This window comes from Condylostylus longicornis, unplaced genomic scaffold (genome assembly GCF_029603195.1).
Source record: "Condylostylus longicornis isolate FDR11 unplaced genomic scaffold, ASM2960319v2 ptg000004l, whole genome shotgun sequence".
Lineage (NCBI taxonomy): Eukaryota > Metazoa > Arthropoda > Insecta > Diptera > Dolichopodidae > Condylostylus > Condylostylus longicornis.
In genome coordinates this window covers 16,977,110-16,991,714 of record NW_026577973.1, presented here as the reverse complement: position 1 = coordinate 16,991,714, position 14,605 = coordinate 16,977,110, and the positions used below count along the sequence as shown (strand labels likewise).

General features: G+C 26.5%; 1 protein-coding gene across 2 annotated transcripts in view; it reads left to right on the top strand.

The window, feature by feature from the left end:
• Window positions 1-14,605, top strand: part of LOC129614583 (cell adhesion molecule Dscam2) — a 155,239-nt gene that overhangs the window by 129,354 nt on the left and 11,280 nt on the right. The window contains exons 25-33 of one of the 2 annotated variants that reach the window (XM_055529286.1): window positions 753-932; window positions 1,528-1,902; window positions 4,018-4,143; window positions 4,525-4,834; window positions 6,203-6,366; window positions 6,429-6,683; window positions 6,767-6,991; window positions 7,093-7,288; window positions 13,903-14,130. In XM_055529286.1, the coding sequence (XP_055385261.1) occupies window positions 753-932; window positions 1,528-1,902; window positions 4,018-4,143; window positions 4,525-4,834; window positions 6,203-6,366; window positions 6,429-6,683; window positions 6,767-6,991; window positions 7,093-7,288; window positions 13,903-14,130 (2,059 nt within the window). Of the gene's footprint in view, window positions 1-752; window positions 933-1,527; window positions 1,903-4,017; window positions 4,144-4,524; window positions 4,835-6,202; window positions 6,367-6,428; window positions 6,684-6,766; window positions 6,992-7,092; window positions 7,298-13,902; window positions 14,131-14,605 lie in introns of those variants that run through there. The other variant, XM_055529295.1, reaches the window with a different exon arrangement.

Genomic DNA, 14,605 nt, shown 5'->3' with positions numbered 1-14,605 from the left:
AGTTAACAAAAATGTAATAAATTCGGCCACTGGTAAGTAAGGTGATTTGGCGTATTATCAGTTGTATATAACATTTATGAAATAAACCTGACATATCCTGAAAGTTGATTAATCTGTGACATGAGTAAAGTAAATTCAGATATAAATTTTCATTTCACTAAAAATAGTTCATTTACGTTTCTTCATCACAGAGAAACTGTGAGGCAGAAAATTCGACATGTGAAATTTGGTGCATTCACATAACCTCTCTTATTGTAAGTGTAACGCGGTTGATAAAAACAATTTGAAAGAAATTTAGTACTTTAAAATCTTGTATTCGGTGGTGTAATTTTTTGGTATTTAACAATTATTTATGAAAAATATTTCATTTATCTTTCAATGGAAGGAATTAATATTGATAACGGTAATTTATTCATATGTAGTTTATCACACCTTTTCCGGTTTATAAAACTAAAACTGTAATTTAAATATTATGAATATACGTGACACTCAAATGAATACAAAAGTTTTCTTTCTCCATTTCTCTTTTAATAAAAATATTAAAATTTATGACTTTCTTTTTCCATTTAACTGCCAAATAAATTATATATACACTTTACAAAGCCATTTTCCTTAATATTTCTTATGTACTATGTATAAAATTACCTTGTGTATACTTTCGCAGTTATTTTTGTATTACAGAAAATATATTTTATTTTCATTTATTACAATTTTCCATTATCTTCAATAAATTTTACTTTTTTTTTTTGCAGCTCCAGCACGTATAGCATCATTCTCTCAAACAATAAGAAAAGCAGTCGGTTCAATGTTAATATTAGAATGTTTAGCAGTTGGTAATCCAACACCAAGAGCAAGATGGTTAACTAGAGATCGTCCTGTAACATTTAGTCCATTTTATGAAGTAACAACAGAAGGAAATTTAAAAATTCATCGTAAGTTTTCTGAAATAAAAAATTATAATTTTTTTTACCAATTTGAAATCATAATTTTTGTGGTTTTTCTTGTTTAATGGTGTCTCATTCAACACCTTTCTTGTTTTCGTTTACAAATATTTCGAAACTTTTGTTTATAATCTTTACTCACTACTCATAAACTTTTCAACACTAAATTTGAAATTACATAAAAATATTTTTTTGCCGTTTTTTAGGTTATACTCAGTTCTATAACAATAACAGAAACTATAACTGAAAAACTGAAATTGCAAAGTACAATAAAGGCAAACCACAAGTTTTTTATTTTTTTTTTTTTTTGAAGTTTATAATCTTAATTTTCTGTTCAAATATCCTTTAATGGGATTTTTATTTTATTGCGGCAATACAAATTCCAGTCTGCTATTGTCCTCATATACTTGAGATCATATTTTAATTATTTATACAGTGGAACTTATTCAAAAGCAAAAAAAAAGAAAACCTTTTCTTTTCAAGTCTTTTTTTCCAGTATTTTTTCATCTTTTTTATAATGTGAACATAAAATAAATATTTAAAAATATAAAAAAAATGCATTATAAAATGGAATTTTTTTGTGCAGGTGTCGAAAGTAGTCTCACAGGAAATTACACATGTTCAGCGAATAATCTATTTGGTAAAGATGATATAGTTTATGAAGTGATTGCTATGAAAACACCCAATCCACCCCAAATAATTGTTAAATATGCATCATCTGATAGTATACGTATAAGTTGGGATATACCAATAGATGGTGGCGCTCCAATACAAGGCTATACAATTTTTTATAAGATAATGGGTGAAAAATGGTCTCAAATTGAATTAACACCAGAAAATACTGGATATACAATTGGTAATTTAAAATGTGGTACACAATATATTATAAAAATGTCATCACATAATATGGTCGGTGATGGTCAACCATGTGAAGAAATTAATGTATGGACAAAAGGCAAAGGTAATATTTTAAGTAAATAATAAATTTTATTATATTATAATATTACGAGCACATAATTAAATAATAAAATTTATAATTGAAAAATTATAAGTGTATGTAGCTGTAGTCAATGCTATTTATATACGCGATATAATTTGAAAGCACATTGTTATTTAGCCAGATGAAAGCGGTATAGGAATATTTTGAACTGTTTTGCTGTTTTTAAATTTTTTGCAATTAAATTTCAATACTCGTATATTATGTTGAAAGAGACTATTATCGTTGATGAGGTTATGAATAATTTATAGGGTAGTCAGATATTTTTCCCAAAAACAAAAAAAATGTACTCAAATTACTGTTATACCTAAATTTTTTTTAATTCTTTTAAATTGAATTTCTTATAAACCTCGGATTGTTGAAGTAAATTAACGTCTTTACTACTGTATCTGAAGTATTGATATACAACTCTTACAATCCTTTGCCAAAATTCAATCTGAAAACTTTCTAAAATGCATTCAAAATTTATTTTAAATACTTGCGTTTTCTCTTACGTATCTAAAACATTATTTTTACAATTCGAAATGTGCGACATTGTAAAAATCTTTAAATATACAATATGGAACTTTGCAGTAGAAACGATTGCTTTTATAATATCGAACTCAAAATATTTGAATTGCTTCATTGGCGTTTTCACATAGCGTATAATAACCTCTTCAATTTCTGCTGCGGCTTCTGTTTTACTAATTAGGCAATTGCTTCCGAAATATACGAAAAACAATTGAAATCCAATAATTTATTTGATAAAATTATTCTACGCTATTTTTTGAATTTCATGTGTAAAAAATACTGAGTTTTTGAAAAAGAAGTAAAGAAGACTGAGAAGACTGAGTTAAAATGATCTCGTTCTAAGAATGGAAAGGATTAAATTTCCTGGTGGGTTGATCATATGGAACAAATTGAAAATTAAATAATAATGTATGAAATATAAATCTGTATGACAACTAAAACCATATTTCGTTTCATCCGCAATCACAAAATCCATGTTCAATTCAAAGCGGAAACATTTCACAACATTTGGTAACTTCGGTGCAATTCTTATGTAAAATAATAATTAAGGCAACTTTTTATGTATATATAGATGCATTCATTACAAGTACATTTTTGGTTGTTAAAATTTATTTTGTAATTTTATTGTGCATATTATAATATAAGCCTATATTACTTTACTCTTATATTCCTGTATAGCGTATATATACATAATTTTTGGTTGCAATTCTTATCGATAGAAAACATAAGCGTAAAATGTAATTTTCTTGATGTTAATTAAAAGATAACAAACTGAAATTTTTGTTGATAATTTCCGTTAATAAATGCATATACATATATATATATATATATATTGCATAATATGTATATATGCATATATATGGGTTTGTAAATTAAATTATAATAATTCAATTCAACTTGTTTTGAAATTACAAGCGTAGTTACCTGTAGTAGCATAATATTTTCTTAATTTATACATACACACGTACATAAACATTGCTATACGTTAACGTAAATTTAGCAAACTATTTTTAACAAAACATAGTTTGAATATAATTATGTGCATCCTTAAAAAAAACAAGTTCGAGCTAACGATTTATCAAGGAGTACGTTGATTTGTTCGGTATGAGTGAGTACATTTTGCATATTTTGTGGCGAAAATAGAAAATTTCTTTATAGCAATAAATTTTTTTTTGGCTGCCTATTATTTCCTTCTCATGTGTGGCAATGAGTAAATTTGCAATTTCTTGAAAATTTTATAAAAAATTTGTGAAATTTTTAAAGTTGAAAAATGGAGAGATAGAAAAGCAGCGTGATTTTTTTCCTAGAATTCGCTTAACGGTATATTGCGATATAGTATATCAATTGTGCCCTATATATTTAATTAAGTTCCTTATTTTAATAACGTAAAAACGAAAAAATTTATATTGAATAACGAATGGAAAAAATTTAATAAACAAATTTTTTTTTTGCAATTCAAGTGAAAAACTACAGAAAATTACAGAAATGCCCTCAAACATTAAAATCATTCAAAAATTAAAATAAAATATTTATATTTCTCATTCCTTTAATATTATGTATATATTGCAGTATCTGTGGCACCTGAACAAGATGAATTGATTTCAGTGAATTCATCGTGCTTAAATTTAAGGTTAGCAGCATGGAATAATGGTGGATGCCCAATAAATCATTTTAGTATTGAACATAGGCTCCTAGGTATATTATTTTTTATATGTGTGTGCTTGTATTTGTACTTTTAATGTACGTATATACTCTTACATTTTAAGTATGTATATATTACATATTAACTGTAATATTTATTCAAAACAATTTTAATATACCGAAATGATCTGATTATTGTTTGCTGAATTAAATTCATTAATTAAAAGACTATTTAACTTCTTTTTTAATTTTAAATAAATATTTACGAATAATAAAAAAAAAATGTTTAAATAAAATTGTTATGCAAACAGAAATGAATTAATAAAGTTTAATTATTTTATTTTACATACAAACACATTATATACATACATTATTTATTATTTATGTATTAAGTGTGTGTATATGTATGTATTCATTAATTATAATATGTTTCAGGTGAAGTTCGATGGACTGTTGTCACATCAGATATATCAAATGCCGAAGAAAATCGTGAAAATTTAATGTTTTGTGATTTTCTACCAGCTAAATGGTATCAATTGAGAATATCAGCTATTAATGATGCTGGTAAAACAACAGAACATTATAATTTTGCAACAACTAGCATTGATGGTATAACAATACCACCTCCTGCTGTATTCCCATCTGAAAATGATATTATGAATAATATGATTAATGTTGCACCGGAAAATGATTGGTTTTCGACATTAATTGTTGGAATTATAATTATAATATTTTTTCTACTTGTGTAAGTATATTTAAATTTTTATTATTTTTAAAGTGTTAGTATATAATTATGATAATTATGTGCATTTATATACTCATATATTGTATAATATAGTGTACAAGTACATACATTATTATTTAATTATTTATTGTTTATGTTAACTTATATAATGTTATGGAAACTTTAATTTTAATGTAACAATAATATGCAAATTAAATTTTATGTAATTTGGGTTGAGTATATATTTTCGAAAACGCTTTGTTTTTGAATATTATTATGCAATTAAAACGAGTAACTAATAATAAAAATAGCTTTTGTATACTCGAATCGAGTAAAATTATATAAAGTAGACTCTTTATTGAAAGTTAAAATTGAGAAATATTAAAAGAAATATTTTACAATTCGAACTTGTGACGTGTTTTGTAAGGACATTTTTCAAATTTGATTATAAATAATTTGCATTTCCAATTTGGATTAATAAGCTGACAGTTTTAAAAAATCGTTTATTCCGAAATTTTCGGAAGCAAAAACTGTTTCAAAGGTAGGGTTTAGGAAAGCATTAAACGGCGATTGTGGAATTTGTTTTATGAGAATTTGCTGGAGTTTTTATTTTTTTCATATTCATAGAATTTACAAATCGAGCTAATGAAGCTTTAATTTGAACAAAATTTGATGAAATGAACTGTGGCTAACATTTATAATTACGAGTAGAAATTCGGGTTTTTTATTCATTCATATAAATTAACTGCTTACACAAGTCGTTTTTTTTTTAAATTTTCCTCATAATTAAAATTAAAATTCGTCTGCTGAAATTAAATGATACAATTGATTTATTAATCTTTTACATATGCCCAAATTATTGTGTCTAATTATATTTTTTGTTACAAACTTTTGAAAAAAATTTTAAATTAAAATAAAAATCCATTTTTCCAAAAAGTTTGCCTTAAAAAAAGAATAATGTTTGTATGTTTTTAATTATAATTGCGGCAGTGATTGAAAATGTAAATTTCTGTTTTGCAACCATAAAGATTTCAAAAAAATATTGAATTGAATATTGTGCACGGAGATTAATTAGACTGGAATGCAAATTATAAATCGTTTTCAGTACCTGCAAATGTTAGTGATTGTGATAATTAAAATTACAACAAAATTTTGTAATAAATAACAGTAAGAATTAAAATTACAATAAAAAACATTACAAATTATTAATGTCAGTAAAATACGCCTATATAAGTTACAAATAAAAGATTGTAAATTTACAAACAGAATGGGCAACTTTGTTCCTATTACACTCTGAATATTATTCCTTGAATTAAATTTTCCAATAAATTTCGTTTACCTTAATTTTAATAAAATAAAAATTATATACGGATTTTATATTTAATATAGCGGTTTAATAATTAAACACCGTCGAACATTGTGTGGACCAATGTCTGAAGGATATGAATCACGTGCACTTCCTAGTGATTATAAAGAAGATCAAGAAAACCGTAGAAACCAACAAGTTTATAGTGCTTCCCCTGTTAAAACCGTTGATAAAGCGAATGAGTCTGGTATAAAATTAATTTAGAACAATAAAACAATTAATTTTTAAATTTACATTATATTCTTGCAGAAATGTATGAAATTTCTCCATATGCAACATTTAGTGTTAGTGGTGGTCGAACTGGTGCAACAGGTCAGGTTAAAACGCCCACAAGAAGTGCAGTTCCTGCTTCAACCTTAGATTATACGATGCAATTCAAAACATTTGGTCATCCGGAGGGTGATAATTTAAATGCAACTGCTTATCCTGTATTACCTAGTTCTGGTTTCGGACATGTTAAATCCAAATCAAGTTGGCATAAACAACGATATTATAATACAGATGGTATAAATTGTTCATATTAAATAAATTAGTGGCTTGTTATTAAAAAAAAAATTTTTTTTTTTGTTGTGTAAAATTTTTTATAGATGAGTCAACTTTAAGTAAAACAATGACAATGGTAGCTGGTAGCTCTCAAATATCGGGTCATCATAAAAAATCATCTCGTGATCCATCGAATCATGTAAATCGTGTTAAAACGAATCGTATGAGTGATCCTAGTCACGGAGAATCTGAATCCGATACTAGTGCTAGTCCTAGCAATGAATTTTCAAATATACCTACTTATAGAGTTCCTGTGAAATCTTCAAGAGGTAAATAACGCTTTCAATATATGCGAAAATCAAACTTTTGTCATATTGTTAAATATTTTTTTATTGTCCGTATCTATTATTTATTTTCATTGTATATATAGAAATATTTCGTCCAGACTCAAGTACTGAATCAAATAATGACCAATCGTCTCCAATTGACCGACGTGGTAATACGCCGCGACATATAACATCAGATATGCGTTCAAATCGGTCAAATCGAAATCATCATCAAATGGCCGCATTACAAAATAAGGATAGCCAATCTATGGATTTACTTCATCCTGGAAGTAGCAACAGGTAGTTCAGGTACCTAAACCCCTAAGCAGAATTAAATGATGTGTCAAAATTTCTATAATTTGTTTTTCTTTTTTTTTGTCTTGCAAAATCCTTTTGAAAAAATCATTGTTATGATTAAAGTAATTGTGGAATTTATTGTTTCTTTTAAAAGTAGATGATTGGTTTTTGAAGTTTTTAATTTTGTTTAGATTTTTAAATATTAAAATACATTTTTATACAGACTCTTGGTATGTTTTGTGTGTACATTTGTGAAATACGTGACAAATTATTTTTATGACATTAGCAGCTTTTAATAGCTAGTTTTTGTACTAGACGTCTTTCTATTCTCTTTCCACTAAAAATATAAAAAAATGGCGATTTTCTTATTTCTTATAAGATAAAAATAGGCGCATTCTTATGAAATGTCTAATTTTATTGAATGTTATGTAAGAAAAATATTAAGAATTCTACAGCCAATTTGTTATTAAAAAAGACTTCAACTAAAATATTCTCATTTGTATACAAAATTTATTTTATGCAATACAAAAATATTGCATGCTTTTAGGTGCATACACTAAAATTAAAAGAATAGCATCTACCTAATGGTCGAATTCGACCGCTTCTTTGATGAGTCAAAAATTTCAATGAAATTTCTTGTTGGCATGATCATTTTTCTTGGTTTCTTTATTTCTATTAGATTTTTGCTTTTATAGAAATTTTGAAAGGCTTGTAATAGGTGTCAAAAATATGACTATTTTCAAGAGCCTATAAGTTGAAAGGGTTGGCTGCTCGTAGTCCCGTTTTGTCGTTATACAAATTATGCTGTTTCATTGTAGAAGGCGGGCGTCAACTTTACCTTTTAGTTTGCATTAAAAATCTATTTTGCATATAAAGTTATAATTTTCTATTTTAAAGGGTGTAGAAGTTTTATAAACACGGACATGGGCGCAGGGACAGGTGGACGGACAGAGTGAAATTAATAAGCACTTTTTTTCGAATGTTGCTGTAAAAGAGCTAAAAACGACGATCTGGCTATGCATATTTTTCTTTTAATATCATATTAAGTTCTTCAATTGCATATCTCCAGGGGCAACGAAAAAGTAAAATGAGAGGTAAATTTCGAAAAAAAAGAATTCCTTTAACATTGTAGAAATTTGGAAAAGCTTCTATAGTTTTCAAGTGTATTTACTGTAAATGTAAAACCAAAACTGTTTTTCTAGTTATATTTTTAACGTAATTGAATCAATTTTTAAATTTTCTTAGATTTTATTAGCAAGCGCATAATTTTGCTGTAAGAAAACCTACAGAAAAATTACAGTGAAATGTAGCAGTAGAACACGACCATCTCCAACTTTTTTTTTTGAAAAATAATTTGTAATTTATTATATTATACAGTTCAAATATTATTCAAGAAAATAATTTCATAAAATCAATGATACACCTGGAAAAATTAATTATTTCTGTTAATTAGTTCATATATAAGCTTTCTGATTGATTGTAATAAACTTGATCGCAGTTTGTTTACTCTCTCATCATTTGAGTATTGAATTAATTTTCGTCTGAATGAATTTTATTTTTAAAATTTCACATGTTCCCCACGATATTATAACAAAAATGTATATGTTTCATGATTGTTTATGAATAAACTCTTTTACACATAATATACAACTACATATGTACGTATATAGTTTTTTTTCTGTTTTACCTAACCCCAATATTTATCATGATGTCTGTGCAATGTCCATCCAACGTTTGTCTCATAATGCACCTGCAATTCCATTAATATAAAAATTAATAATGGAAAAAAAAATCAGGTTTTATAAGATATACCGAAAGGTAAAAGTCAATATGGTTTTCATGAGTTGTAGAGGAAAAAACAAAATAAAATTGTATTTCGGGGGATGGTAATGGTGGCGGAGGTAAACGGAATAAACAAAAAAGCTTTTAACCTAATAATGAATGATTGTGAAAAAGGAAGGTTTTTTTTTTCATGTGCAAATTTTTTGATATTTAATTTTTTAGTCTTATATAAACTGACCTGATTTGCAACAAAATAAAAATGGTGTATTATAACATATAGTTGCATTTATACTTGTGTTACTCCTCTTTCGTTTTGTACATAATATGCAAACTGATGGCTATTAGGTCGAATACCAATTTGTTTTTTCAACAGAAAAGGATTAAATTGTAAAATCGCTGATATTGGAGTAAAGAAAAAGAAAAAGCATAAAATTCCATTTTGCAATTTTATAATTGCGATGAAAGAGTGGGACGAACAGGGAAAATAAATCATTGGAATAGAAAGAGAACCAAGACTTTTTCAATAATTGAAATAATTTTTTAGTGACAATTATGTAAAGAATATAAAATTCTGAGATTGAAAACTTTGTTGGAAGTGCGAACAACGAACAATTTTTAGTGAGAAAATCTTTAACTAGCCACTTCTTGTAGCAAATTCTCTATTTAAAAAAAGTAGTAATACTTGTCCTATGCCGCAATTTACATTGTTTTTTGCGTCTGAAATAAGGATTAGTATGCTAAAAATCGTTTTCCATAATCTTTTCTTAAGTCTTGACAACATTTTTAAAAAATTCCAATAGTGCGAAAATCAACTCTTATTAATCTAGTAAAAGAATATTGCTTTAAGAAGTAGAAAGGAGTTCCAGCAACACATTCATTTGAAATTTCAAGAATGTCCATGAATGTATTAAATTTAGAAATACGTATAAAATTATATATTAGGTGTCGGCTAAGTTCTGATCTTCCGTTTTGATCAAAAAATTTACTTCATTTAATTGAAAAGGGCATTGGCATTTTGTAATTCAAAAAATCTTTGAATTAAAAAATTGGAAAGTTGATCTTATATCTATTATATAAAACATTGGCTTTTAGTAAAACTTGAGCATTTTAAATCTGTTTTTTTAATGAAATTTATTAAAGCTCAAAATTTTAATGAATTATTGAATACGATATGATCAGAAGATCCTTAAACGTTAATAAAAGAGCTAAAATGTTGATTTATTTTGAATAGCTGGTAACCTTATTTATACGCAAAAATTGAAAAAAATAAAAAATATTTCATCACTCATACATTTTGTGCCCAAACCCGTAGAAAGTAAATTTGTTAACTTCTAAAAAAGTGTGTATAATGCAAATTCCATGTTTGTAGAAAAATTTGCTGAAATTATAAATTCTCTGGAATTTTAACGAGTTGTCTTTTCTAAAAAGAGCATGAAGGAAAGTGTTATATTAGCTATATCGTTACTATATCTTTGTGATTGCAACCAAGTTTTATGCACAGTTTTTGTTATAGAGAAATTTTAGATAGTCACACATTTTGAGAAAATGAGTAACTATCTAAAATTGCGTTAACGAACAAACAAACAACAAAAACAAAAGCAACAAAAATAATATTATGTTAGTGAATATCAAAAACTTGCTAGGATATTGAGAATGAATGTAAGAAAAATAGTCGCTTTATTTGAATGTTCTTTTTTTGCGTTAAAATTTTATTTTATATTTTTATAGAGCTATTACTGATGTAGATTTTATATTATCTGTTTAGAATTAGATTTAAATAATTAGTTGGCTTAGAGTGCGTAAAACAAGAAGTAAGTTCATATCTCTTCTAAGATTTGCTTGCCAAAACTTTGTTTTATAATGTTATGGTGTTTGTATAATGATCATATTTTTAGTTTTGATTCACATATAGACTACAGAACAATATTCAAGATGCTGTTCTATATTCGAAATGAAGGAAAATAACTTTTTCAGGGATTGGTTTTGACGATTGGCTGTGGTACTCTTTGCTATTAAAATTATTTATTGAATCAAATTTCAGTAAATTTTGTTAGATTCATTATATACTTATATAATCAACATTTAATTTTAGATAAACTGTGTGATACCTATACTAATATATTTATGTGACTGTTGACAAACGGACCACTGAAAACATTTTGTAGAACATTAGTAAGCTTGGTTGTATTTGTTTTGCGTGCTTCTTGTCATTTATATGGTTTTAAAAATTTTTTTTTTTTGAATATGTATGGCAGCGAAATTACAAGTTCAACTTATAAAATCTCTTCCAAATTTTATTCAAATTTCATACTAAAACACTGTTTTATCAAAATTATTTTTAAGAGTTGTTCGGCAGCTAATAGAACCACTTCTTTGAATAAAACCCGACAAAATAAGGTCGTTGCAATAACAAATATTAGTTATTAGTGAAAAAATTAGTTAGCCTAGCCTAATAGATTCTTAAGTTATTATTGGACAGAGGAACATGCGGACAGATACAGATAAATCGATTCAGAATTGGAACCCTTATCAAAAGCATATATTTGTATCAGAGACATTTCTTACAGACAGAGCTAAAAACAGAGTGATAAATTTATAATACCTTCTCTTCAAACATTCGTTCGTACGAGAATGTCATATGAATGTCATACGTGTCAAAATTCCGTTTCTGGGTTTCTTATTAATTTTTATTTTCAGGCTTAGTACATTTTGACACGCTGTTTTAGATTTAGATTTGAAATATTAAGTTGAACGATTTTCAAGTTATGTAGCATCATTGCAAAAGTGTTATGTTGTAACAGTGTGGTACATGTAACTACAAAAAATTACGAAACATAAAACTGGTAGATAACACTTTTTAATTTGGAATTAAGGTAATCATTTTTAAAACAAAATTGTTTTCGACGGTTTTGGTAACACCCTCGTTCTCATTCGAGTTCTGAGTCGAATGGTTGATTTCCGGGTTTAAAAAAAATATTAAATAGAAAATCACTACATGTGTACATATGCATAATATTGCGATATAGTAAATAAATTTTAAAAAAGGATAATTTTTTTGCAATCATTTTAGAAAAGTCACATGTGTACATTTTCCTTTCCATTCGACCGAATAATATTTATTTTTTTTTTTTAAATAGAAATGGGTGTAGTTTATCAGAGTTAACAAAAAAACACATAACAAAACCAGAAAACAACAAACATAAATTGCTACAAATAAATTTTTTTTTTACTCACTTTTATTTTGAATTATGGTGTCTTCTTTTTCACTCACATATTTTAATATTTTTTTCTATAGGTTGAATTGTAAGCGCAATAATTTCATCTAACATAATAATCCGGAAGCTTTGTACGATAAATGAAATGATGTCCTTATGTTTGAAAGAATTTTAAAAGGATTATTGATAAAAAACGAAAAATGAACATAAGGAAAAAACAATTTTGTTTTTTTTCTTCCATCGCGATTGTTGTTCCGTTTGACTTTCTAGTATATTAAAAAATTATTTCGTTTTATAAGAAGTAAGAATTTTACAGAAATTTAAAAGTAAGGAGTTGGTACAAATTTTAGTTCTGACTTTTTATGTATAGTTCACAATTCCTGACTTGATTAGTTGAAGAGTAGCTGTGAATTCAAATTAAATTATTCAGCGATTAAATTTTTTAGCTCAATTTAAATTCATTTGGATTTACGTATTTGCCTAAAGTAACCTGACTTTTTAAGAAAAAAATTCTATTCTCTATTTTAATAACATAAATTTTATTTTCTAAATACTGCACTTCACTCCTTTGTAGCGCTTTTCAATCTTTTAAAGTCGGATGTAGTATTTTATATTATTGGCAATCGCGTTTGCGTATATTTTATGTGTTATTGTCTTCATTGCCGTTGTTTTTTTATTTTTATTGTTACCAACATTTTTATGTATTTATGTGGTACATATATAGTGTTCTTGTTTTGAACATGAAAATGCTTTAACAATATTTCTTCGTTATGATGCCTAAATGATCATAAAATTTCTATTTTTATTGTTATCTAAAACAAAATATGTTTGTCAATGTGTATAGTCAGTTATGCGAGAATTTACCTAGGTATGTGTATAATGTGTTCTTTTATATGTGTGTATAGAAAATAACTTTTCTTTTCTTTATTAAATTGATGCATTTTCTGTTTTATATTGTTTTCTATTTTATTTGTGTTTTGGCTCTTTCAGCCCCTATATATACCCTTGTACACTTTTAGGGACCTTTGATGTAAACGGTAGTTAATGGTATTACAAATGTCAACTTATTTTTACACATCCTTACTATGTACACACACACACATACATACTTAATTGTTGGTATAGTAAATTTTTCAAGTTTTAAATCATCATTTTTTCTATTTTTATGTGTTTTTTTTCTTTGATTCTCTTTCTGTGTGCACCGTTATATTGTCATTTTTTTATTCTTCTTTTGATTTTTCATAATCACAATAAGTTTCTTTTTTCTTTTCTTCTTTTTCATATTTCATAATTTTTTTGTGCTCCATCTGGCGATTGGCATTGTTATTTCTTCATGGCTCAATAACGTCACCATGCTGCTTTCATTTTACTATGCTGTACACAAAAAATATTATTTATGTACCATCGAACTACAATGATGATATTCACCATTGCAATTTTCAATTGAATATTATTTTATTGATTTTCTTTTGTGTGTGTATGTATATATATACAAAAATAACCGTTTGGAACACTCTAACGGTTATTTAAATTGTTTTCTTTATTTATTATTATGTTTTGTTTACATTTTTATTTTTTTTTCATTCTAAAAATTTTCATTTTTACTTTAATTTTTATTAGTTTGGACAGTGAGGTTAATTTGGAAACAGCATCAACTAATGGTGGAAGTGGTGGTGCCGGTCTCGGATTTCGCCCTCCATCTGGTTTTACTGATTCCAGAGAATTTAGTGAAGCAGAATGTGATAGAGAACAGCGTGCATTGGACTTGGAAGTTCAACGTGTAATGGAAAATAATGAAAGTCATGGCCAAAAAATGGATAGAGAGGAATTAACCTCACTGCTTGCAAGGTAAAAATTGTTCAAAAACAATAGAAAAATTTATGAAATTATTAGCCAGTAAAATATCAAAAATAAATTATTTTTGAATATTATGGCCAATAGGTACAGAAGACAAACGACTTACTTCTTTAAATTGGGTAGCTATAAACAACACTATTTTTATAAAAACGATGTTAGCGAGGGTGCCATAATTTAAGAAAAACGCACAATCCTCTCTATATTGGCTACAGATTTGTTTTACATTGCCCAATTTTTATAAATTTGAACAATTTTGTTTATTGTTAGAAAGTGGGGGCGAAACCAAATACCAAGAAAATTCCGCTCATTCCCAACATCTTGTATGTTTTTCATATTTTTATATATGCATGTATGTACATGGAATAGACTTTTACTTTCTCTACACTCCTCTGATTCTAATCTATTATAAGGATCATGGAATTAAAGAAACGTTAAATTATTTTATTATATATTTTTAATTTTTGCT